At 39.3% G+C, this 26,513-nt stretch overlaps 1 protein-coding gene across 1 annotated transcript in view; it reads right to left on the bottom strand.

The window, feature by feature from the left end:
* Nup188 (nuclear pore complex protein Nup188) overlaps positions 1-26,513 on the bottom strand; it is a 752,879-nt gene that overhangs the window by 67,938 nt on the left and 658,428 nt on the right. The window contains exons 21-22 of the mRNA XM_067139287.2: positions 19,048-19,332; positions 7,346-7,473 (exon numbers count right to left, since the gene is read on the bottom strand). Coding sequence (XP_066995388.2) covers positions 7,346-7,473; positions 19,048-19,332 — 413 coding nt within the window. The remainder of the gene's footprint in view (positions 1-7,345; positions 7,474-19,047; positions 19,333-26,513) is intronic.

Below are 26,513 nucleotides of genomic sequence, written 5' to 3'. Positions count from 1 at the left end.
CAGATATTCATTTATATGAAGAAGAGTTAGGGATTGGAATAATTTAACGAAGGACATATTCGGTCAATTTCAAACTTTTTTGAAATTACTGTATTTAAAAAAAGACTAGGTAAACAAGTGACACCTGAATGACTGCCCAAAAATGCAGATCAGTGGTAATTGATTGAATTGATTGAACCACAGAAAAGAGAAGTGAAGTCTTCATAGGTGCGAAACGATCAGAATGCTATGCTATGCTGATCATAATGAAATATTCAGGCTTTCAACTCATCAAAGAGTATCTGTAATTAGCATCTTCCTTGCATCATTACTCTAGCCTGTACCTGGCTGAGGTAACTTGAAGTAAAATTTCAAAATAAACTGAAACCAGCATTGAAAAATATAACAGGGGTGCCCACATACAGCCAGCTAATGTTACACAGAAAACTAAATTATTTCTCCATTACAGATAACAGTGAACTTTTCAGTTAACTTTAATAGTGGCAAAATGGATTCAATAGAAACACAGTGAAACCTTGGAATGCGAGTAACTTGGTCTACGAGTGTTTTGCAAGACGAGCAAACATTTAAAATAAATTGTAACTTGATAAGCAAGTGAGGTTCCGCAATACGAGTGTCACGTGTGCCTACCTTTTTCCCTTCCCTGTGCCTTTGTTGAATGGATGAACGTGGTGTTTGGTTCTGTATTGAAGAAATACCTTTCAGAAAATAATCAGCCGCTCAAAGTCTTGCTGGTTATGGACAATGCTCCTGCTCATCCTCCAAGCTTTGAGGCATTAAGGACGACTTACTGGAGGAATTCAAGTTCGTTAAGGGTAACTTCCTTCCTCCCAACACTACTCCAGCCTATGGATCAGCAAGTCATTTCGAACTTCAAGAAGCTATACACCAAAGCACTATTTCTTTTTTTTGCTAGGGGCTTTACGTCACACCGACACAGATAGGTCTTATGGCGACGAACACACTATTTCAGTGATGTTTCAAAGTGACCGAAGGAATAAACCTTACCCTCCGTGAGTTTGGGAGAAATCATTTCCCCATCGTGAACTGCCTGAAGAAGATCATTGATAAAGCCGGGGATGGAGTCACCAAGAGAACTCCACTTCCGCTTGGGGAAAGATGTGGCCTGACTGTGTTCTTGGACGTGACTTTGAGGGGATTGTTGGCGACAGTGAGCCGCCGACTGTTGATGAAATTGTGTCCTTAGGGAAGACTATGGGGCTGGAGGTGAATGACGTGGACATTCAAGAGCAGGTGGAAGAATATAGCCAGGAACTGACCACCAACGAAGTGATGGACCAGCATCGCGAACAACAGGAGGATGTTATGGAGATCTCGTCCGGGGAAGAGAAGGAGGAAAAGTCAATGGAATCCCTCACTTCAACTGAGATTCGGGAGAAGTGCAAAATGTGGGAAACGGTGCAAAATTCTCTAGAGAAACACCACCCGAATAAGACTGTAGCAGTGCGAGTGATGAACCAGTTCAATGATAATGCAATGTCACATTTTTGTGAAATCCTCAAAAAGAGGCAAAAGCAACAGTCATTGGACAGGTTCCTCGTTAAAGTTGCACGAAAGAAAACAATTCCAGTGAGCCAACAGATAGCAGTGGTTTCGTTTGTGAAATTCATGCTACACAGTAAGTTTTCTCATATCATCTCCCTTACACCAACAATGATTCTATGCTAAGGTAAAGTGGAGTTTAATTTGTTTTATATTATATTTTGTTTTTATGGTTCATGTTTGTGGTTTACTGTAGTCGCATCCTAGTGTGTGAACCAGGGGCAATGGCTGAGTGGCCTAGTAAGTGGTCCTGAAAGTCGGAATACCAGTTGCTATTGAATGGGAGTGGGCATCTCAGACATATTATGAATCCTGGTCCTCCTTGTGCTCAAGCAGCTAGGACTATACAATCCACCGGTGGTCCATAACCCGTTAGAGGAGAGATCCTCACTTGGACTATGTGCAAGTAGGGTAGCATTCTGCTTCATGAATTTACCGAGCTCAGAACATTTTATGCAAGCCTCAGACCAATGGGAGTAACGGAGTCCCACTCCCATTTGACAGGCGAGGGACTCCTTGGAAACAACTTGGCAAACGAAATAGAATTCGATGGGGAGCTATCAATATTAATGGGGCTTATGGAAGAAAGAAAGTAGAACTGGCTGAGTCAGCAAAGAGGATGCATCTGGATGTGCTAGGAGTAAGTGATATTCAGGTAAGGGGAGATAACGAGGAAGAGATAGGAGATTATAAATTGTACCTGACGGGTGTTAGAAAGGGAAGGGCAGAGTCTGGGGTAGGGCTCTTTTTCAGGAATACCACTGCACGCAACATAGTTTCTGTTAGGCACGTAAATGGCGAATGATGTGGGTATATTTGGCAGTTAGAGGAATTAGGACTAGAAATGTGTCCATGTATTCACCATGTGAGGGTGCAGATGAGGATGAAGTTGACAAGTTTTATGAAGCATTGTGTGACATCGTGGTCAGGGTCAACAGCAACGATAGAATAGTGCTAATGGGCGATTTCAATGTGAGAGTTGGGAATAGAACTGAAGGATACGAACGGGTGATTGGTAAGTGTGGGGAAGATATGGAAGCTAATGGGAATGGGAAGCGTTTGCTGGACTTCTGTGCTAGTATGGATTTAGCTGTTACGAATACATTCTTCAAGCATAAGGCTATTCACCGCTATACATGGGAGGCTAGGGGTACCAGATCCATAATAGACTATATCTTAACAGACCTCGAATTCAGGAAATCTGTTAGGAATATACAAGTTTTCCGTGGATTTTTCGATGATACAGAACACTATTTGATCTGTAGTGAACTAAGTATCTCTAGGCCTAGAGGTAGAGAAAGTGAAATCTGTCTGCAAACGAATAAGGGTAGAAAATCTCCAGAACGAGGAAATTAGACAGAAGTACATGGATATGATTAGTGAGAAGTTTCGAACAGTAGACAGGATATGGAAAGTGAATGGATGGCATACAGGGATGCTGTAGTAGAAACAGCAAAGGAATGCCTTGTGTGTGTAAAGATGGGAAAAGGCAAACATCTTGGTGGAATGATGAAGTGAGAGCAGCTTGTAAACGTAAAAAGAAGGCTAATCAGAAATGGCTCCAAACAAGGGCCGAGGCAGACAGGGATTGGTACGTAGATGAAAGAAACAGAGCAAAACAAATAGTTGTTGAATCTAAAAAGAAGTCATGGGAAGATTTCGGTAACAACCTAGAAAGGCTAGGTCCAGCAGCAGGAAAACCTTTCTGGACAGTAATAAAGAATCTTAGGAAGGGAAGGAAAAAGGAAATGAACAGTGTTTTGAGTAATTCAGGTGAACTCATAATAGATTCCAGAGAATCACTGGAGAGGTGGAGAGAATATTTTGAACATCTTCTCAATGTAAAAGGAAATCATCCTGGTGGTGTTGTGAACAGCCAAGCTCATGGGGAGGAGGAAAATGATGTTGGTGAAATTATGCTTGAGGAAGTGGAAAGGATGGTAAATAAACTCCTTTGTCATAAGGCAGCAGGAATAGATGAAATTAGACCTGAAATGGTGAAGTATAGTGGGAAGGCAGGGATGAAATGGCTTCACAGACTAGTAAAATTAGCATGGAGTGTTTGTAAGGTACCTTCTGATTGGGCAAAAGCAGTAATTGCACCTATCTATAAGCAAGGGAACAGGAAGGATTGCAACAACTATCGAGGTATCTCATTGATTAGTACACCAGACAAAGTATTCACTGGCATCTTGGAAGGGAGGGTGCGATCAGTCGTTGAGGAAGTTGGATGAAAACCAGTGTGGTTTCTGACCACAGAGAGGCTGTCAGGATCAGATTTTCAGTATGTGCCAGGTAATTGAAAAATGCTACGAGAGGAATAGGCAGTTGTGTTTATGTTTTGTAGATCTAGAGAAAGCATATGACAGGGTACCGAGGGAAAAGATGTTCGCCATACTGGGGGACTATGGAATTAAAGGTAGATTATTAAAAGCAATCAAAGGCATTTATGTTGACAAGTGGGCTTCATTGAGAATTGATGGTAGAATGAGTTCTTGGTTCAGGGTACTTACAGGGGTGAGACAAGGCTGCAATCTTTCACCTTTGCTATTCGTAGTTTACATGGATCATCTGCTGAATGGTATAAAATGGCAGGGAGGGATTCAGTTAGGTGGAAATGTAGTAAGCAGTCTGGCCTATGCTGACGACTTGGTCTTAATGGCAGACAGTGCCGAAAGCCTGCAGTCTAATATCTTGGAACTTGAAAATAGGTGCAATGAGTATGGTATGAAAATTAGCCTCTCGAAGACTAAACTGATGTCAGTAGGTAAGAAATGCAGCAGAATTGAATGTCAGATTGGTGATACATACTAGAACAGGTCGACAATTTCAAATATTTAGGTTGTGTGTTCTCCCAGGATGGTAATATGGTGAGAGAGACTGAATCAAGGTGTAGTAAAGCTAATGCAGTGAGCTCGCAGTTGTGATCAACAGTATTCTGTAAGAAGGAAGTGAGCTCCCAGACAAAACTATCTTTACATCGGTCTGTTTTCAGACCAACTTTGCTTTACGGGAGTGAAAGCTGGGTGGACTCAGGATATCTTATTCATAAGTTAGAAGTAACAGACATGAAGGTAGCAAGAATGATTGCTGGTACAAACAGGTGGGAACAATGACAGGAGGGTACTCGTAATGAGGAGATAAAGGCTAATTTAGGAATGAACTCGATGGATGAAACTGTACGCATAAACTGGCTTCGGTGGTGGGGTCATGTGAGGCGAATGGAATAGGATAGTTTACTTAGGAGAATAATGGACTCTGCTATGGAGGGTAAGAGAAGTAGAGGTAGACCAAGACGACGATGGTTAGACTCCGTTCCTAACGATTTAAAGATAAGAGGTATAGAACTAAATGAGGCCACAACACTAGTTGCAATTCGAGGATTGTGGCGACGTTTAGTAAATTCACAGAGGCTTGCAGACTGAACGCTGAAAGGCATAACATTCTATAATGATAATGTATGTATGTATGTATGTGTGTATATTTTGTTTTAGAAATGGTATGCGAATAAATATTTTTGTGTTGTGGATGAATCATCCGCGTTTCAATTGTTTCTTATGGGAAAACTTGCTTTGATATACGAGCGCTTTGGGTTACAAGCATGTTGCCGGAACGAATTATGCTCCCAATCCAAGGTTCCAAAGTACAGCAGAACCTTCTCAGCTTTTGGAGGGACCACGGGAAAATAAAGTTCAACACAGAAAAACTGAAAATTCGGGAACGAATTAAAGCCATGAACAATTTGACTAACCATCACGAACATGAAATATGTATTATAATAATAATAATAATAATAATAATAATAATAATAATAATAATAATAATAATAATAATCTTACAACAAACACTCCCAAACCAAACCATACCACAGCTTTAATGGGCCTTTGCCTATCAAGTGACCACTGCAGATTTCGAGGTGACGCTTGATCAGTGTGGCGAATCCTCTCGGCCGTTATTTCTGGTTCTCTAGACCGGGAACCAGCCCTCATATCCAAATAATTTTTTTTGACCTGCCCAGGTACCAGACCCGGGGTCTCCAGGTAAGAGGCAGGCAAGCTAGACCTCAGTGCTGGGTTCAAACATACGCAAGTTAAAAATCTTGATACTTTACATTCACTTATATCGGGGAAATTTTGTCACTTTCCTGTGAAAACTTCTACATGTCAGCAAATTTGATCAGTCACACTCATCAAAAAATCTAATTATGCCAAGACAAACAACAATCAACCTGGAAGGCGTTTTTAAATTCTGTAATCTAATAAAATACAGCACATTAGATACAAAAGCACCTGTAATGATGGCAAAATTCCTTCTTTTAAATTTTTTAAATCTTCCATTGTAATTTGGTCACCAGTAAACAGTCTGTAGTAAGTTTATGGAAATGTTGTACCAAGAAAATTAGGCCTACATCGACTTTTAAAGGTTTTGTTGATATCGAGAATATTGTTTCAATGTGTTTTACAATTACGAACATCCGAGTAAAATCTTTTCATCTTTAAGTAGAGCTGTCGAAATGTGCTGTGTCCTTCCAACTGTTATAGGCACTCTCTTATTTATAATTTCCAAGGATTCCCTAAACAATACCAGCCAAATGCAATTCAATTCTTGCCCATCACTAATCATAAGCAAATTGGAAAAAGAAAAAAATGTCATCAAATCTCCACTAATGTCCATTATTCATAACCTTGAGCTCAGCTGGAAAGGGCGCTTGCTGCATGAGCCAGTACAAGTGGGAAATGAAACGAACTTTCTAAATGTTCCGCTGCGCAATTAACACGTCTGTGGTTTTCATGACAATTTAACACAAAAACAAACTAAAATTCCCTATCTTATATTAGGACTAAAACAGTAATTGCAAAGACCTCCCATGGCTTTATGTATGCAAAGCGCAACATCTGTTCTGATCTCGAGAATATAGTCATATCCGATAGTATTGAAATTATAAATTTGTGTTAAAAGGTAGCAATTTCTATTCCTGTCTGAAAGCCCAATGACTAGAAAGTACCCTGAGGGAAGTGCCAAAAATTTGTTCAGCGATACAATCACAAAAAGTAAAAAATAAAACTCTAGCCCTGGACATAATGTAGATGTTTTACAAGTACGACTATCTGACAAAAATCTTTCAGTCTTCAAGTAGAGCTGTCGAAATGTGCTGTTTACTTCCTATTGTTGTGGGCAGTCTCTGCTTTATGATTTCCAAGCATTCCCTAATCAATACCAGCCGAATGCAGTGGTAAGATGGTCCCTGATGCAAGTTCGCCACTGATCGTTTTTCCAGTACTTGCTCTAATTATTGTAGTGACAGGACGTTAACGCCAAGATCCATACACATGTCGTAGCTATCCTTTCATGAGATACTGTTTCTTGAAAAATGTTTGATCGAGGATTTAGCGATGATGCGACTGAAATTTCTGGACGGTTGAAGCAGGAAATGGCTTCTTTGAGGAACGAATAATTAATGCATTTTTACAACATGATTTAATAAGGATGCTTGCAGGACCACATGATTTTAATGAATAATCCAGGAAAATGTAGTTTCTGGGAGGTTCCATTGTAAGCCATAAAATACAAGCATGGTCACAGTAACAGAAATAAATGAATTTCAAGTAATATATCATTTGCTATCCTAGGAATCCGGTACATATGTAGGTATGTATAATAAAGAATAAAAAAAGACAGCGAAAATATTAGAAGTAACATATGTATCCTAGGCAACTCTCTAGAATTCCTTTCAGAACTTAATGATTACAAATTAGTTATGAAAATGAAAACTGATACTTACTGATTACAGATATGGTGAAGAAACACATCCTTTTTTACAGAAGTTTGATGGCAATCAGTCCATTTTCTCAACATTGTAGGATTAGTGAGAAAGGCAACACAAGTACTCAGGCACGTCATTGTTGCACACTAGAAAATAAATACAAAGAATTTATATCACTATGGCACCACCTACTTGTACAATGCTCCAAGAAAGTTGTGCATAATATTATGATTTCATGTCAATGTACCTCAAACATGTTGACAGTACAGTTCATGGCCATATTAGTATTGTTAGAATTTGTTTTACGTCACACCATCACAGATAGGTCTTATGGCGACGCTGCCTGGAGTGAAAATGGGAAACCATGGAGAACCATCTTCAGGGCTGCTGACAGTGGGGTTCAAACTCACTATCTCCCGGATGCAAGCTCACAGTTGTGCTCCCGTAACCACACGGCCAACTCACCTGGTGGCCATATTACTAAACAAAACCTGATTTCTTTTACAATTAATTTGTTTCTGGAGTCTGGATTCATAAACTGGTTCACCTATCATTGTTTCATGGGTTGAATATTGTAAAACAGCTGTAAGTGAATGAAATGAGCTCGTGTTTTGTGTGGTATCGCTCTTTAATGAGCTGATTATGGATGAACAACTACCATTTGTAGTCTTGAGAACACCAAGAACTGAGGTGTTTGAAGAGTGAGTGCATTATTAACATCTGGTAATTGTTGGTTTTCTGGTTTATTTACAATCTGTAGCCTCTGATGATAAAGTTTCCTGATTACCGAGAGATTTCAGATATAATATGAAAACCTACAACCTGTTTTCCAGTCAGTGACCAAGTCAGGGATGGATGGAATGAATGAAGCCCCCATCTTGCGGTGAGGATAGAAATTGTGCCGGCTGCAAAAACATGTCCCACTCCTCTGGGGCAATGATTAAAGACTGACAGAAGAAATGAAATGATAGTGGAGTGTGTTGCTGGAATGAAAGATGACAGGGAAAACTGGAGTACCTGGAGAAAAAGATTGTACCATCTCCGCTTTGTTCAGCACAAATCTCACATGGAGTGACCGGGATTTGAACCATGGAACCCAGCGGTGAGAGGCTGGCGCGCTGCCACCTTGCCAAGGAGGCTTCATTTTAAATACAATACTATATGAAAAACAATGGATAAAGTAAGGGATTTGACACCTCGAAAGACTGCAGAGGTAAAAGCCCTTATTGGCACAATGTGTACTCAAATTGGGAGATTTCTCGAAGACTGGATATATCCGAGGCACATAAAGAAGAAAATTGATTTCGGTGAGGAATCAAGGACTACTTTTGTAAAACATCCTTTGTGAAAAAATTAAATTTTTCAGGAGACAAAAAGAAAAAAAAACTATTTTCCAACAAGGGCTCTACAATTATCAACTTGTTTTTTGTTGAATATTTTTTTTTACCAGTTGCTTTACGTTGCACCAACACAGATAGGTTTTATGGTGACAATGGGACAGGAAAGGGATAGGAGTGGGAAGGAAGCAGCCGTGGCCTTAATTGAAGTACAGCCCCAGCATTTGCCTGGTGTGAAAATGGGAGAACACAGCAAACCATTTTCAGGGCTGCCGACAGAGTGGTTCAAACACGCTATCTCCCAAATACTGGATACTGCCCGCACTTAAGCGACTGCAGTCATCAAGCTCAGTTAAAAATTTTATTAAAGAGTAGTCTTCGGACATTATTTAATTTAAGAATTGTACCCTGTATGAGGGTTCAAATTTCAACACTTTTTTCAAAACTTGCTTTCTATAAAAATTATTAGCAAAGAAATTGTTAGTCATTTTTAGTAAAACATGAGTATTCTTGGTTTTCCATTAATTAAACATATTTATTCACAATGTAAGTATTACAGTACACCATTCCTGCAAATTGTCAGCCCCGTGGTGTAGGAGTAGCGTGCCTGCCTCTTACCCGGAGGCCCCGGGTTCGATTCCCGGCCAGGTCAGGGATTTTTACCTAGACCTGAGGGCTGGTGTGAGGTCCACTCAGCCTACGTGATTAGAATTGAGGACCTATCTGATGGTGAGATAGCGGCCTCAGTCTAGAAAGCCAAGAATAACGGCCGAGAAGATTCGTCGTGCTGACCACACACAACACCTCGTAATCTGCAGGCCTACGGGCTGAGCAGCGGTCGCTTGGTAGGCCAAGGCCCTTCAAGGACTGTAGTGCCATGGAGGGGGGGGGGGGGGTGTTCCTGCAAATTCCAGCACATACATTTTTTATGATTCGTTCAGAAAACCTTTCCGAGCTGTCAGCAGAGAGAAGGCGTGGAATGACGTTGGTAGACGACTAAGTTTGAGTGGTGTCTTTAAAAGTAGGAAAGATCACAATATGAAGATAAAGTTGGAATTCAAGAGGACAAATTGGGGCAAATATTCATTTATAGGAAGGGGAGTTAGGGAGTGGAATAAATTACCAAGGGAGATGTTCAATGAATTTCCAATTTCTTTGCAATCATTTAAGAAAAGGCTAGGAAAACAACAAATAGGGAATCTGCCACCTGGGCAACTATCCTAACTGCAGATCAGTAGTGCCTGATGGTAGTGATTGATGACACTGCTTTATCAGCTGTGGGATGTCCAGCGTGCAAGCTGGAAGAGAGGCCGCGTCAGGGATGAGCAAATGTTGACGAGCAAAGAGCGCAATCTTGCCAAATTCGAGGTTATATGTGTGTTATCCATATTAGAATTGGAAGATTAATATTCCATTTTTAGTAATTTCGAGGGTGATGACAGTAATGATACTGATTACAACGAAAGTGCAGCTGGTGACCAACAAAAAGAAAACACAGGCTTTTATAAAAGAAACTATCTCAGCAATGAAAAGGACAATAAACCAAAGCAAGCGGGAAGTAACAACTAAACATTACTGCATAGACAATAGTTCCATTGTCGTAATCATTTTAAACCGAATCCTTGCAGTTATAAGGAGAAGCAGTTTTAAAGACTTCAAAATAAAAATTATTCCTGCAGAAAGGAAGTTTTAGAAAAACTCCCAAAATTTTACCAATAATGCAGCAAAAAGCAAGTTCTGCAAAAGCAGATAGCACCATCCTATATAGGGCTTCAATATGAATGTGTATCCAGAAGAATTTTTTTTTTTTTTTTTGCAGAAATCAAATTTTGCAAAAACGGTCCTTAATTAATCCCTCAAAGAAAGAACGTGTGGCAGAAGACTAATATTTTTACCAAGGTCTGAGCGCTCCTTAAAGAAGATATGCCCCGTGAGGACCAGTTTGCTTCCACAAAATAAATTAAAATGAAACTGGAATACAGTTGCATCATTGCATCTGAAAGAATTAAAACGTGCAAACTTTCAAACACGAATTCCCAAACTCGCAGGCCTACCCGAAAGCCTAAATTAACTGCTGCTATGATGTCAAAACGTCTTCCATGGGCAAGGGAGCACAAGCCATTCAGATGTCGACTTCTGTGGATGTCAACAGCTATGTCTCTAGAGTTTGGAAAAAGTTCAGGGAGACACAAATGGTTCTTAATCAACAATGGACAGGGAGGATCAGTATTTGCTGCTTTCAGCATGTCGTAGGTCCACTGTTACTACCACCACATTCCGCCAGTATCTTTGGACGGCTACCGGAGTATTTGTGTCAATCAGACAGTGCAAAATGGGCTTAACAAAGGGGGATTGATATTAGATAGATAATTTATTTATTCTGGCAAAGTTAGGGACAACTGTCCCTGTTACACTTAACCAGTATCAAAATTAGGCTGAAAACTAACTAATTACATATTATTAAAACTATAAACTATAAACATAAACTATAGCTAACAGCAACTACTTGTACATTAAAATTACAAAAAAGCAAAGGGAAAGAGCACAATAATACAGAAAAGGAGTGCAGTTTTTAAGATATACATATACAAAGTTGTAAAAAAAGAATAAAAGAACTACTAAACAAAATAGAATTCTGTGAAATGTAACGCTTGTCTTGTGAGTTTCAACCCAACTTAAGAAAGGTACAGTGGAAGGATAAATTAGACAGGAGGAAGAGGATTTAAAAGAGAAGAGGATGAGGAAGTAGGAAAGTGATTATGTCTAGCTGCCTTGCTATGTGTGTGTCCTTCCATCAGATATTTTACGTATGCACTTATAAATTTCTTGGACGCTGATATGCCTCCGATGCCTTGAGGCAGGTTGTTCCATTCATAAGTTGCAGTAACTGAAGGAGCTGTCATACGCTGAGGACTTGTGACTGGGTATGGTAAGAATATACATGTTCTGTACTCTTGTTCTTTTTTTTTTTTTTTTTTCATGGTTTAATGAGATATTACAGAAATGTTCTTTAAGAAAAGGAGGAGAATTTATATTTAAAGTTTGTTGCAGTAAGGTTATACAGAAGATTACGTCTGTCTTGTAGATGGAGCCAGCCAAGTTTGGTGTAGGATAATGCCACATGGTCTGTGTATTTAAGGTTGCAGATGAACTCACACATGCATTTTGCGTGTGCTGTAAATTCTACAGTGATTCATCAGTGCAGTCGATGTAAACTGTATCACAGTGGTCAAAATTTGGCATAACTAATGTTTCAATTAAAATCTTTTTGAGTTTAAAGGAAAATACAAATTTGAACTCGCTGAGGGTATGCAGTGAATAAGAGTCTGGAGGTGATACAGTGAGGGACGGAACGAGCCCTCCATCCTGGAGCACCATCAGCAACAACGGGATTCCATCATGTTTTGGGTTGGGGTCATGTTCGGTCGACATATGCCTCTAATTCCTATCCAGGGTAACATGACTGGTATGGTATATACAGAAAACCACCTTCAATCTGTAATTGCAGAATCTGCTGCCACTGCTGGCATCATTAGTGGATGATAATACTCATGCCCAGAACAAGAGTGGTCAATCAGTTCCTTGAAATGCACAGCATACAGCGAATGGTGTGTCCGGCATATTCTGCAGAAATGAACTCTGTTTGAACATGTATGGCATAGAACTAAAGACAACCGTTGCTCACTGTCCTAATCCACTTGCTAACATTCAGCAACTAACTGAAGCTATTTAAGAGTGGGATAATCTACCCCAAAACAAGTTGGATGTTTTGGTACTGAGTATGTCACATCATGTTCAAGCATGCCTCAGTGCCTGAGGTGGCTATACACTGCATACATTGCAACATAATGAACAACAATTTTGTGTTCAAAAACAAACATAACCAACTTTATAATTTGTTGCATTTCTGTTGCTTTTGCATAGCTGACTGTACATTGTCTTTCTGTGTATATACACTTCATAATGTATAATTTACGTACAAACCTACAGCAAAATAGGAAGTGCACTAAACCAGAACATGCTGAACTTTTCTTGAGCACTGTAAATTTAACTCAGCAAGTTCAAGAAAGAAAATATATACCGAGTGTCCAGCTTGAATGTGTAATATAATAAATATGAATATCTCGAGAAGTAAGAGAGATAATTAATGGTGGTTCAATTATACAAACAGAGAAACTTTTTTTTTTAACCTATTTAATACACCTTTATATGCGCACCATTAATGGCATAGCAGACGTTAAAATTGTATTCCACCTCTCTCCACATGTTTTGTTGCATTGCAGATGTCGAATTTACAATAGCTACTCAAATGTTGAATTTAAATGTGAAAACTGCATTTAACTTTTGAATTTTTAATTGAGTACACATCCCAACATATAGCTGGCCTGTGAGATAAGTGTCCCATCTGTCTTTCTTCTTTGAAGGTTAGGCAGCTCAGATGGCTTCGCAATACACTGTCACGCTAGCTGTCTGTTATGCTTGTACAATGTCATATTTTGCCACAGTTTCAACAGCGACTAAGTGACTATGTTCCTCACGTACATATCAATCAGAAAATGGCACAAACACCTTCCGGAAATTGGCAGACTGATTTTAATATTGGGCCACAAAACCAAGCACGCTGACGGTGGGGGAGCGCAATACAGATTCGGTGTATGTCACACCAACAATGATGCGCATATTGAGGTGTATTAAGCATATAAAGAAACATTGAGTTTCTCTACTTGCAGAACCAAACTGCTAATGACTATCTCTATTACTTCTCAAGATATTAATTTTTTATTACACATTCAAGCCAGACACGTTCTATACGCAGATCTTATGAAACTACGGGCAAGATTGGGAAGAACCTTTCATAATGGAGAATATGCCACAGAGATTTTACAAACTGATCGTGACATTTCTTTTAAATATTTGAAGAGAATTACAAAATAGGGTGAAGTGTCCACAATTAAAGAAAAGACAAAGTCTTACAATAAACACCACCACAATGTTCTAGTGGATGTACAACTGATGGCAAGTTTTCTTCTCAACTTTATGCCCATACCACCGACTGTAGCTTCCCATATTTCTCGCTTATTCCTGCCTAGAGATCACATACATTTATTGGTCATCACTATTTTGACATAAAAATAGTTCCTGTATTTCATTCCATCTCAGCACGAACTCCTCCTTATAGCCTCTAAGGATGTTTGATTTCGCAGGTGACGATGACGAGTTTGACAAAGTCTATTTATGTGAAAACAGCAGTGCATGAAGAAGTGGAGCTTGTCCTTTTGTGTTTTCAAGATTGTTCTTGTCTTCTCTTTCTGTCATTCCCATTTCCCATACTGAACTATCATTGTGTTTATCTTTTTACATGTTTCCATCTTTCTATATGTGACTTAATTTGTCGCTTGTTTATTCCATTTTATTACTTATACTGACTATTCTGAAGCCTTTTCTCTTTCTGTGTTAGTCCTGAGTTCCTATCTATATTCATCTTTATCTTCTAGTCTCGTCCCTTTTCCAGAGTTAACCTGGAATTCTTCTTATCCTAAACTCCCTACATCAAGACTGAAGATCTGTCAAGATGCCCCTCAATTAACGTTGATGCCTGCCCTCCTGAAAAATCTGGGAAGTAGGAACGAGCTCATCGGGGGCTGAGGAGAAATGGATGTAGAAATGAGATTGACGAGGCGAGAGTATATCTGCTTTAAGAAGAAAATAGAGTATGAAGATCTGGAGACTGTCCTTATTCTTCTGTGTTTTCATGTTTGTTCTTTCCTCTTTCTATTGCCTCTTTCCACACAGACCTGCCATTGTGTTTACCCTATTATGTGTTCCTTTTCACGTTTTTATCTACTATACTGGACTTGATTCCCCTACTCCATAGAATATTAAATCCTACAGTTTCTCTAATTTTTGTCCTAAAAGTTGGATAAAAATCAAGTCCTATAAATAAAAAAGATGAAGAATTGCACAGTTCAGTATGTCATGACCGCGTGTTGCAACACGCCCCTTTCATATCTCAATGCTGAGTGAACGGACTCGGGAGTCTCGAATCCGCAACCTCCGAGAATAGAGATTGGGAGTATTGGTCTAGAATTTAAGTGAATGTACAACAGTGGCAAAAGTTACAGTGCTTCGAATGTTTAATTGTGTGATAATTTTATTTGAGTGAAAATTTGAAATTTTCAAGGCATAAGATTCCACACTAGTTTAACATAAAGCAAAGTTTAGTGGATAGCAAAGCCAGTGTGTGTGTTATATTGTGAAATAGCCTTCAGCACGGTGTCAGTGTAAAACAGAAGCACAATAGGAGCCCTAAAGGTATTTCGAGAAGCCAGTAGGAGAAAATGTCACGTAGGCCAGTGCAGTGATTCCATCATGTTTTGGGTTGGGGTCATGTTCGGTCGACATATGCCTCTAATTCCTATCCAGGGTAACATGACTGGTATGGTATATACAGAAAACCACGAAATTCAGACTGGGACAACATCGTGGAAGAAGAATGGTGGAAGGAAAGAGGAAGATGGAGAAGTGCCATAAATATCCCGACCTGGTAGGAGCTGGATAAGGGGAAATGATGATGATGATGATGATGATGCGGAATTCTTGAAAAGTTGAGAGCAAAAGACTGGCAATGTTAGCTTCAGTAGCATCCCTCTCTAAATTAGGCACAGAGAGTAGACAACTCTGAATTTCAGTGAGTTCAGGCCTAAAAGAAATGTTACAATAAAAGGATATATTTTCAAGTCGCTTTTATTGCTACCATTAGTAGCAACAGAAAATCCATTAACCTGCAAATGTTATACAATTTTTGCCTTTTCTTCCATGCTCATTTCTGTAATGATAGCCGCTGTTTTCATTCTAGTACACCCACGTTTAGCGATTTCCGAATCAGAAAACGTTTTTCGAAACAAAGGCCCCGCGTGGTTGGCAGAATTTACAGGCAGGTTATGTTCAATGATAAACGATTGAAATAAGGCCTCGGCATTCGTCACAGGATTTACATCTTGGTTTTTACATTAAAAGTTCTCATGTTTTTTCGTTTGCACATGTTTTGAGTATATCGCACTCCCTACCATGCACAACTGAAAAATCACACCTACATATGGTACAGAATATGAACGTTTGGTCCCTTCCTGGATTCTCTGAAACACCAAGACTCTTCCTTTTAAGCGCTTTTAAACACTGCATCATATTTCTTTATTGACATTTTCGCCAAAAGAAATATTAAGACATACAACCAAGAAGCACTACTACGTTACGCAACACGAGCACTTATCATACCAGCCAACTTTACAAAACCAAAAATCAGGAGATTTAGATATGAAAATCAGGAAAAATCTGGAGGAATCAGGAGATACAATTGCTTGTTCTACATGTCTTGCGCAATACAGGAGTACTATGGTATATTATAATACTTATTTTCTTAAAACACGACTATTGCTATACGAGGCTACAAGGTTAAAAATTACACATCTCTATTCCTTCTCAGGAAGTATGTGAGTGAAATGATCGGTCTCTGGTAAGTCTTCCGAAAATAGTATGAACCCATGCTCCACACGTGTGAATCAGTCATGCACTTAGATGCCATTACTTAGCAAATGCATAGAATATACTGCATCGCGCCTGCGCGATTATGTGAAGTGCAATGTTATTTTTATCAAGTAAAAAATTAAAATTCACCTGAATTGCTCCTAAAATCTCTCGAAAAGTCACTGGTCGCTATCTTCGAAATTCTGTCACTAAATTATTAAATAAAACTCCAAACCTAGCGACTAGTCTCTAGAATCGGCTAGACTGATGTGAACGAACACGAACATAGCACACAAGAACGAGAGATTGACAATCGATATACCGGTTTCAATAAACATTGCACATTTGTGCTATTTCTCGTATTTTTCGTACATTTCATTTGAAAGCGGCAATGAGCGAAAGACTATCGGCCACTTGGGTACAAAGCTGAAATGACAGGATTAGAAAACACATTTTTAAAGCTCACCAAAAAATAAGCTAAAATTGGGAGAAATAGAATAATCGGGAGGCAGGAAAAACTGTTGAAAATCAGGAGTTTCCCGCCTAAATCGGGAAAGCTGGCAGGTCCTGCCCCGGGTAGACGTCTATGGCGTGCTATGTCTGAGGTTAGGTTACTCGCTTGTCACTTCAACTTCCTATTATTAAGCTATTTGAGTATTTGACTCTCTTATAGAGCAAAGAGGAGCACATGGCTGGCCACCATGCCCTGTATTGCCATCCAGTTGTGATTATTAGAAGTACTAACATCCAGCCATACTCAGCCATATATCGATAGAACGAGGAAATGCGCAGGAGTTTATAAAATAATACGAAAACGACAAACTGCTCTGAAAATCAGCCGGCCCCGCAGTGTAGGGGTAGCGTGCCTGCCTCTTACCTGGAGGCCCCGGGTTCGATTCCTGGACAGGCCAGGGATTTTTACCTGGATCTGAGTGCTGGTTCGAGGTCCACTCAGCCTACGTGATTACAATTGAATAGCCATCTGACAGTGAGATGGCAGCCCCATCCTAGGAAGCCAAGATTAATGGTCGAGAGGATTCGTTGTGCTGACCACACAGCACCTCATAATATCCATTGTGCTGATGATGCCCATTAAGAAGGGTGAAACGTGTTCAACCTTTCTATTATTTATAAATATTTAACCACAAAATGTGTTATTGTAAGTACTGACTAGGTTAACATTAAATGTATATTTTGTAAATTGTATGTAAACCTCATAATCGGCCAAAAGATTTGTCATGCTGACCACATGACCCCTCATAATCCGCAAGGTTTTGGGCTGAGCAGCAGTCGCTTGGTAGGCCATGGCCCTTCGGGGCTGTTGCGCCATGGGGGTGGGGGTGGGGGGGGGGGGCTACGAAAATCAGGTGATCTGTCCCGACGATTGGGAGATTGGGAAGAACAATGAAAAATTGGGAGTCTCGGCATGTCTGTGTCGGTGTGATATGCTGCGTGTAAGTGACGATGTTTATTAAGACTATCTAAAAAATCCAGTCCCCAAGCTACAGGAATTATACGTGGTCAAAATCCCTGGCCCAGCCAGGGACCTCACAATGGAAGGCCACTACGTTGATAATTTAGTCAAGGGGCCAAACCATTTGCTGCATAAATCTATAATTTTGTCTGCACTCTACAAATATTAGCCTCGTACTTCATATTTATCTCATACATTTCTTTTATGTTTTCAATTTTTTTTTATTTCGTACTGACACTGGTAGGTCTTATGGTGAAGATGGGATAGAGAACGGCTAGAAGTGAAAAGGAAGTGGCCATGGCCTTAATTTAGGTATATGAAATTATAGGAAATACATTTCTCAATCTTGTATGTCTGATACATTTTCCCTTTTGAGCAATAACAATCAAAATATTCATGAATTTAGGTTTTCATTGCAAAGACCATCAATGGAGAGCATTGCTGACATGGAAATATTGTTCAGTCATTGTAACAAAATAGCTGGCAATGGTGGTGGTTATTGCAATGGATTTTATAAGCTGAAAATCTACAAGGTCATTTATCCCTTATCGATCAGGAAGAAAATGAAGACTACCAAAATAAAAGAATGATCACTCGAAGAATGAGAAGAAAATGGAATTGTAAAATAGGGGGATTGCAAGCCTAAGCCTTGAATGCTTCAATATCACCGAGGTGGAAGGAAAAATGAGTGATAGCGTTCAATGTCCGTAAGCCTTATATATAAACAGCAACATGACACTGACGGCTTGTTAATAGCTGAGGTGTGCTTTGTGTCTTCTGCTGCCACTCATCTCTGAAAGATGGTGTTACTGGTACCATTACATAAAAAACTATCATGTGCCCTGTCAACAATGGGTATGACAGCTAGTTCACTATAAAACTTAGTTACACACTCCTGCAACTGAATACATTTCCAATGAAGAGGGATTAAGCAAAATGATCATTCAAGTTGCAATACAGGAAAGTAAATAATAATAATAATAATAATAATAATAATAATAATAATAATAATAATAATAATAATAATAATAATAATTGCAAGTAACTATTTGCTAGCCTAGTGCAGCCCATGTAAGTCAGACCCCCACCACACCAACAAGGTTGGGTAGCATCTGCCATGTGTGGGGAAAGTGTTTGTTAGTGTGGTGGAGGATAGTGTTGTCTGTCACGTATGAGTACCAGGAATGTTTGGTAAAGCACAACCAACCAGACCCCAAGCCAGGGAATTAACGATTGATGATTAAAATGCCTCGATCTGGCTAGGAAAGAACCCCAGAACCCCAAGGACTGAAGGCCAAAATGCTGAGCACTCAGCCAAGGAGCTGGGCAACAAAATTTAGCAAACATATCCGAGTGAAAGAAACAAACTACAAAATGATACTTACCCCTAAAAGCTCAAAAGAGTCTCTATCGTGCAGCACCCAAAGACTTCGATGATCTGCTAATTCTCTCACTAAATTCAGAACAACGATGCTCAAATTCAGCACTTCTGACTTGAATGTGTGTTTGATGGCAACAATAGCTGATCGAAGGTATTCAACATGCATTGCAACAAAGTTGACCACCTGAGGAACAACATATACGCCATGGCCTGATATGAAACATGTGATGAAGTCCAATGCTGGTTTATAAACATCCACCCATTCTGAATTCAGCCATCGTACTGGATCCTATGAGAGAAGAAAAAGAGTCAGAAAAGTAGACAAACTCGCTTAGAGAGATCAAACATACATGCTTCTTATTTTGGACTGCTTTGCTTCCCAAAGCTACTTGACCGTTTACTTACACGCTATGCTGTAAACAAAGTTACTGAAATATGCACATAGAGCGCACGTGTGCTAGTGTACAAATAATATTAAGCATTTCCATGTGATACAAAAATAAAATATTTATATAAGTCATCAAATAATTCATGATCAATTGTATTTTCTCTCGGATCAGAAAATAATAGTATATATATATTTTACAAGTTATTTTATGTTGAACCAACACACAGTCTTATGGCAACGATGGGACAGGAAAGGGCTAGGAATGGGAAGGAAGTGGCCGTGGCCTTAAGGTAGAGCCGCAGGATTTTACTGGTGTGAAAATGGGAAACCAAAGAAAACCATCTTCAGGGCTGCCGACAGTGGGGTTCAAACCCACTATCTCCCAATTACTGAATACTGGCTGCACTCAACCCATTCGCATCCTATTTAAATACCGTAGCAGTTCACTGAGAAAACAGATTTAAATCCCGCACTATGGCAGTCGTCTGCACTGTAAATTTTTCAGTAAGTTATCAATAACCCCGCTGTATCCACTAAACGTATGTACAATAGGGATATTGTCACTTTTTGTCCAGTTCCAGTCATTCAAGTTAGTTTGCGCGGAGGTACGAACTCGCTTCAAAAGACTTGGCCCACCGTCGTCATTTGTATCACTTGCCGTGTCATCAGCACTATTACACGCATCACTCAAACTTGAACTAAAACCTTCAGGGTCTATTTCATCATCACAAACACCACCGTATTCATAATTACTTTCTAAAACACTATATTAGCTTTTGCATTCCGTCTTCATCAACACCAACACATCTGCTTGACACCATGATTGCAACTGACATGAACGAAATAAGATGAACAAAGATTCTTTTATCTCTTGTTCCAGAAGTGTGTGATAATCTGAGTGCAGAGCGCGGGAAATAACCGAAGCCACATGTCTAAACTTCAGCTCAGAATGCATACAAGTGGTATCTGTGCGTTAGTAACTGAACAACATTTATTGATATACAGCAGTGCATTGCCGCGAGTTGAGCTCGTCATTGGATTCATATGCCACGAATAACTTTTGCGATATAGATGTTGATTCCCGAAGGGAATCTGAAATATTTGTCCCAAATGAGTAAATTTATAATACCAATATAAATGGTCTGTTATTGGACATTATAAATTTTCCAGCTAACCCATTCCTGGTTGCCAGAGTTTTGCCCCCATCTGCTAGGTTGGGCTCATCAGTTGGTACCTACCTGATGGTTAAGCAGTCATAAATTTTTGGTAAGAGACAAAGTCTCCCATAGTGCATTGGCACTGCCGGTGGCCCCAAGTAGCCTACCCAGTGGCCACCACGGTATGCACTAGCCATGTGTCTTGGTAGGTGTGCTAGGTACCAACTGATGAGCCCAACCTAGCACATGGAGGCAAAACTCTGGCAACCAGTAATGAGTTAGGTGGAAAATTTATAATATCCAATAACAAACCATTTATACTGGTATTAACTTTTGCGAGCTAGGGCAGTCAAATGATGCGATTGGGTTACGTGACTGCAGCTACCGAGCTTGTTAGGGAGAAGAATAAGATTTTAGGTTCCATTGAGATGTACTTACCCTTTTATGTTTTGCTGCAATCTAAAATTTGGAATACCAAAGTTAAGGATTGGTGTCATCTAGGTTCAAATATTTTTAAGGTGATATACATAGGTTTCCTAATATAACAGAGATTCATATTCTACATATTCTACACAAAGTTTTGCACAATAATATAGGATAAAATGGGATTCAATACGTAAAACTGGAATTCTTGGGAAAATGAAAACTAAACTGAGATGAATTTTTTACTACTACTAATACTAATACTACTACTACTCCTCCAAAGACAGACAGATACTTCGTTGCACTCAATGATGATGCTTCTCTTCACTCGCTTCATACATCGAGAGCCATCTGAAGTTCTGGCAACTCGAATACTTTACTGTTCTTGACTTAACAATGTAATTGCTTTTGACAAAGCCAATACAATTTTCTTTTTAGAAACAAAGATTTCTTTTGGGCGTTTATATCAGGTAACACTATGGAAACTTCAATTAGCATAGTCTGATGTAAGTCTTCTGTACACAGGCACAGTTTTCAGTAAGACATTTATGTTCCATGCAGTGTGAACTGCAGAACTGTACATTTCAGGTGGCTTCCATGTGGTAATCGCCCTGTTATAAAAGCACGACGTTGACACCCCAGCTGGACACTTTATATTGTGGGTTTTGATCAGTGCTGGTGTAATGGTAAAGTGTGGCAAATGCACCAGAAATTATTTTGTTTACATCTGGTGCATTGTCTTTTACTGCTGCTCAGTAGCAGTGTGTCACTTTCAAAACAGTGCCCTCCTTCCAGCTGCCTACTGTCCTTTGACTAAGTGTCACTTTTCTGTCATTTGTTCAGAAAAACAATAAGCTTTGCAGCTCCAATTAAAATGCTCCAGGGGCTTTCATTGGGTCCACCCCGTCAATACTTAATACATACAATGACAAACAGAGTTCTTATCACCCCAAAACAGGCAACATTAATTAAAAGAACACATTTAAATCAACAGTAATAAGGATAAAGGGAAATACATCAAATGACGAGACAACAGTTACAACCATCACAAATTTCGGAAACACAAGTTGCTAGATACAAAAACAAACAGGATTACCAACATCACAACTAGTGAAGGATGTGGGAAAGCGGGCTGGGTTCCCTAAGAGGATGGAATATTACTCGACGTTGTAGGGAAAGAAATGTTAACGCGGTTACCCTTCAGTCCACATTTACTGTCAAATTAAAAAAGGCTTAACATGAAATCAGAACAATAGCAAATTAAAACAAAGGTAACAATGGCAATAAAGGTGTAACAAAGAATAATGTAAATGAACCACAAGGTTCGTACGCATGACTTTCAAAATATACAAATTTAACATTACAGGAATCTGTGGTGCCGCACATCAATTACTAAAACATTTCTACCTTACTTTTCTTTAAAGGCGTATTTAACTTGAAAACACAAAAAAATTCACAGAAATGCATGATGAATCGTAACCGGCGGCATCCTAATTACAGACTGTAATCTTTTAAAGTTACATTGAAGAAAATGGAATCAACTTTCAATTTGATTTACAAGGAAAATGAAAAAAAACAAGAATTTAAAACTTAATGCAGAGGCCTTTGGAGTTGCTGCCATTCCTAAAACGCTTCGGTGAAAGACGCATAGCTCCAACACGTGTGCATTAAATCAGAATGGAATTATGGGACGCAATCCCGGACGAAAATTAGTTTTACATGTAAACAACCAAATATGTTAATTAAAAGAAAAGGGGATTGCCTCCAAAATCAAAAGGATATGCCTAGCTGTAGAGCTAATGCATTACAAGACAGGTGGCTAAAGCCAAAGTCTATGGTAAACACAGCATGTAAAATAAATTTACATTTTAATTTAAAGTTCGAGAGGAGGAAACATGCTTACCCTGAGGTGGCTGGAGCCCGCGGACGGGACAACACCCGAAGTGCGTCCGGCTGCTAGGCGATAGATAAACCAAAAATGTGGACAAGAGCCCTGCTCCCACCAAAGAGCCAAACGCCGGAAATCGAGAAATACGCAAAAAGCCAATCAGGGAAGCTCGCTACAATTCAGACATAAATTTCACCAATAGGCGAGGTCGTTATTCTGACCTATCAGAAGGCTGTTTGAGCAACATCCTTCTGATGAGCCAGCAAAGGACAGGAAATAAGAAAAATATTCCTAGAAATGTCACGTGCCCATATACCAGGGTTTCTCAAAGGGTGTGCCGCGGCACACTATTGTTGGACTGTGCTGCAAGAAAATTTGTGTATTCAATTATTTTAGTAACCGACACAGATAGGTCTTATGGCGACGATGGAATAGGAAAGGCCTAGGAGTTGGAAGGAAGCGGCCGTGGCCTTAATTAAGGTACAGCCCCAGCATTTGCCTGGTGTGAAAATGGGAAACCACGGAAAACCATTTTCAGGGCTGCCAATAGTGGGATTCGAACCTACTATCTCCCGGATGGAAGCTCACAGCTGCGCGCCTCTACGCGCACGGCCAACTCGCGCGGTATACTATTTATTAAAATTACAGAACGGCGTAGTAAGAACTCAAAAAATAAGATGCTCTCTCAATAATATTACACTATTTTTGCAATTTAGTGGGAAATGTCCTTGTTTACTTTTGCACAACTGCTCGATGCAGGGAAGAATCGCAGACGAAGACACCTGTAATTCTTGGTCTACAGAAAAAAAAGTCACTCACGTTTCTTAATTTCAGTGCAGGTCAGTGCTGAAAATCCCTGTTCGCACACGTGTTGAAAACTGTATTAATATAAATATGGCATGCTCTGATAACACTGAGAACACTCTTTTCACTGAAATAGTGTTTCTTGCCTAAATTTCAGCTTCAAAGTTCGATCGGCTTGAAGTTCAGCCAATTCTTCTGCCTCTTCTAATGGTAGATGTTGTGTGTCCTCAGCAGTAACGGCAACAAAGGGATTGCAAACCCAGTCGCATTCGTTCATGTTGAGGGAAGTAAAATATTCTTGAAGTTAATTCTCCAAAACAGAAAGATGTTCTAAAATCAGACTGGAACAGATGTCGATATCACCTGTGAGAGGAAACATTTCAATATCAATTTTTCAAATTTTAACTTCCACAGTTGAATTTTTGTTAAGAATCCATTCAGTATGTCAGCTGATGTATGAATATTTTGTTTCTGCATACTGACATTGAGATTATTCAAAATGTCTAAAAATTTCAGCTAGGTATGCAAATTTGTTACACCAAGTTTCATCGCTAATGAAGTCAGCAAACTCAGGTTTTTCTGTGGCAAATATTTGTAATAACTCATTTCTAAGTTCATAAAATCTGGAAAGTGCACTTCCCTTGGACTACCAGCGAATTTACGTATGAGGACCAGAGTTTCATGAACAGCTCCTGCTTCCTGACACATTACTTTGAGAAGTCTAGTTTTTAGAGCTCTACTTTTAATGTAATTAACAATTTCAACAACCAAACACATATTCCTTAGATCTGAAGGAATGGTTTTTGCCACCAAAGCTTTCTGATGTAAAAAAAAAAAAAAAAAAAAACAATGTGTGGATCCAATGTGCGGAAAATCTTGCTTCAACCTTGAAGTAAAACGTCTCATTCGACCAGTCATTGCTGGAGTTCCATCCGTGCACACTGAAATACAATTGTTTCAACTCAGTCCATTTCTTCCACTGTTGCTGGCATAGAATTATATATGTCTGATCCTGTTGACATCAGAGACAATTCTTTGCAGGACAGGAACTGTTCAGTGATTCTTCGTTTAAAAATCTTATGTAGCGCATTAATTGACATTTTTTACTTATGTAATTCATCCAGTTGAAGTGCACATTTTTTACCAACTTGAATTTTCCACTACTTTTCTAATGTCAACTGACGTATCTTCTATGGGGCGAGCAACTGTATAGTTTTACAAAGGTACTTTTGATATTTCCCTCTCGGCAGCCTCTCCTAACATGGAGTAACTATTTCTTTACAAGCAGGTAAAATCAAAGTTTCTGCTGCTGTATGTGACTGCATATTCCTGGCAATTATTTCTGCTACTTTATAGCTAACCACTAGTGCATTTTCTGAAGTTGTAATTATTGCATTCATTGCCTAGCCTTCATTAATTTGAGAAGAGATTAAACGATTTAAATAAGCTTTATATTTATTTTCGAAGTGACTACGTTTCGTTTTCAAGTGTCTCTTTAGTTTGCTTGGAACCATACATTCATTGCTGAATTTTTTGCCACATACAAGACACTCAGGAAGTGCAAGATTTCCAGATTCAGTAAATATAAATCGGAAGCACAAATAAGAATCCTGATACCTGCACACAACACCAGATGGTGCAGAAGTAGCTTCTCACCGACACTTGATCCGAGTGATTCACTTGTTCTATTTTATTATTTCATCTCAGTAGACCCAACCTCCTCCTTGTCTTCCTCTCAAAGTCTAAATCGCGCTAACATGGATAATGTTAGATAGATGACTCTTTTACATTTTTTTCAACGCCATATTCTGGTCCCACATTAGGGAACTAACAACTCTACAAAACATTCTCTGGTTTGGATTATGTCAGTACCAGTTGTTGATATTACACATCCTAAATATGAATTTATCTGACATCCTTTGGTGTATACCTTTAATTTCAATGAATGGTCCTGGTTGGCCATTTCTCTACATAAAAATCACCTCATTTATTTTCCTGATAAAACAAGAGGCCATATTCCTTTGCTAATTCCATCCGTGAACTGATCTGGTCATCCACTTATTCTCTGGCACTTCATGAAAGAGGTCATCAGTAGAACATATCACGCATATCTACTTGTTGAATTAAAATTCTTTCTCTTCTATACTGTATTCTATAAATGAACTGATTTTCCATTCAATATAATCCTTCCATACATGTCACTTCGTATCATTACCGACTTATATGGCTCCTTGGCTGAATGGTCAACAGAGTCTCCTTTAGTTCAGAAGGCCCCAGGTCTGATTCTTGGCTGGGTCAGAGATTTGAATCTTAAATGGTTAGTTCCCATGGTTCAGGGGCTGGGTGTTTGTACTGTCCACAACATACCTGCAACTCGCACACCACTACCCTCCGCTACAATAACAGGGAGTTTCCAATACACGACAGATGCCACCCACCCTCACTGGAGGGTCTGCATTGCAAGGGCTGCACCAGGCTAGTAAAACAAACCACGTAACTATTATTATTGCAGATGTGTGCTAAACATGTAAAATGTTCTAAAAATATTTGATAAAAAGTTTAAAATATTCTGCTTTAAATATCACATAGCCACTTATGTTCATGTAAGTATCAAGTCATCATCATTATCATCTTCCTTTCCCCTTATCCAGCTCCATGGCACTTCTCCGCCTTCCTCTCTCCTACCACCAATCCTCTTCCACAATTTTGTCCCAAGTCCAAATTTCTTCTTCTTGCACTCCTCTTTATTGAATCGATCCACATCGTTCTCTGTCTCCCCCTCGTTCTTTTTACCTCGAACTCCATCATTT

The sequence above is a fragment of the Anabrus simplex genome, chromosome 2, assembly GCF_040414725.1.
Source record: "Anabrus simplex isolate iqAnaSimp1 chromosome 2, ASM4041472v1, whole genome shotgun sequence".
Classification (NCBI taxonomy): Eukaryota; Metazoa; Arthropoda; class Insecta; order Orthoptera; family Tettigoniidae; genus Anabrus; species Anabrus simplex.
This window is presented reverse-complemented; position numbering and strand designations above follow the sequence as displayed.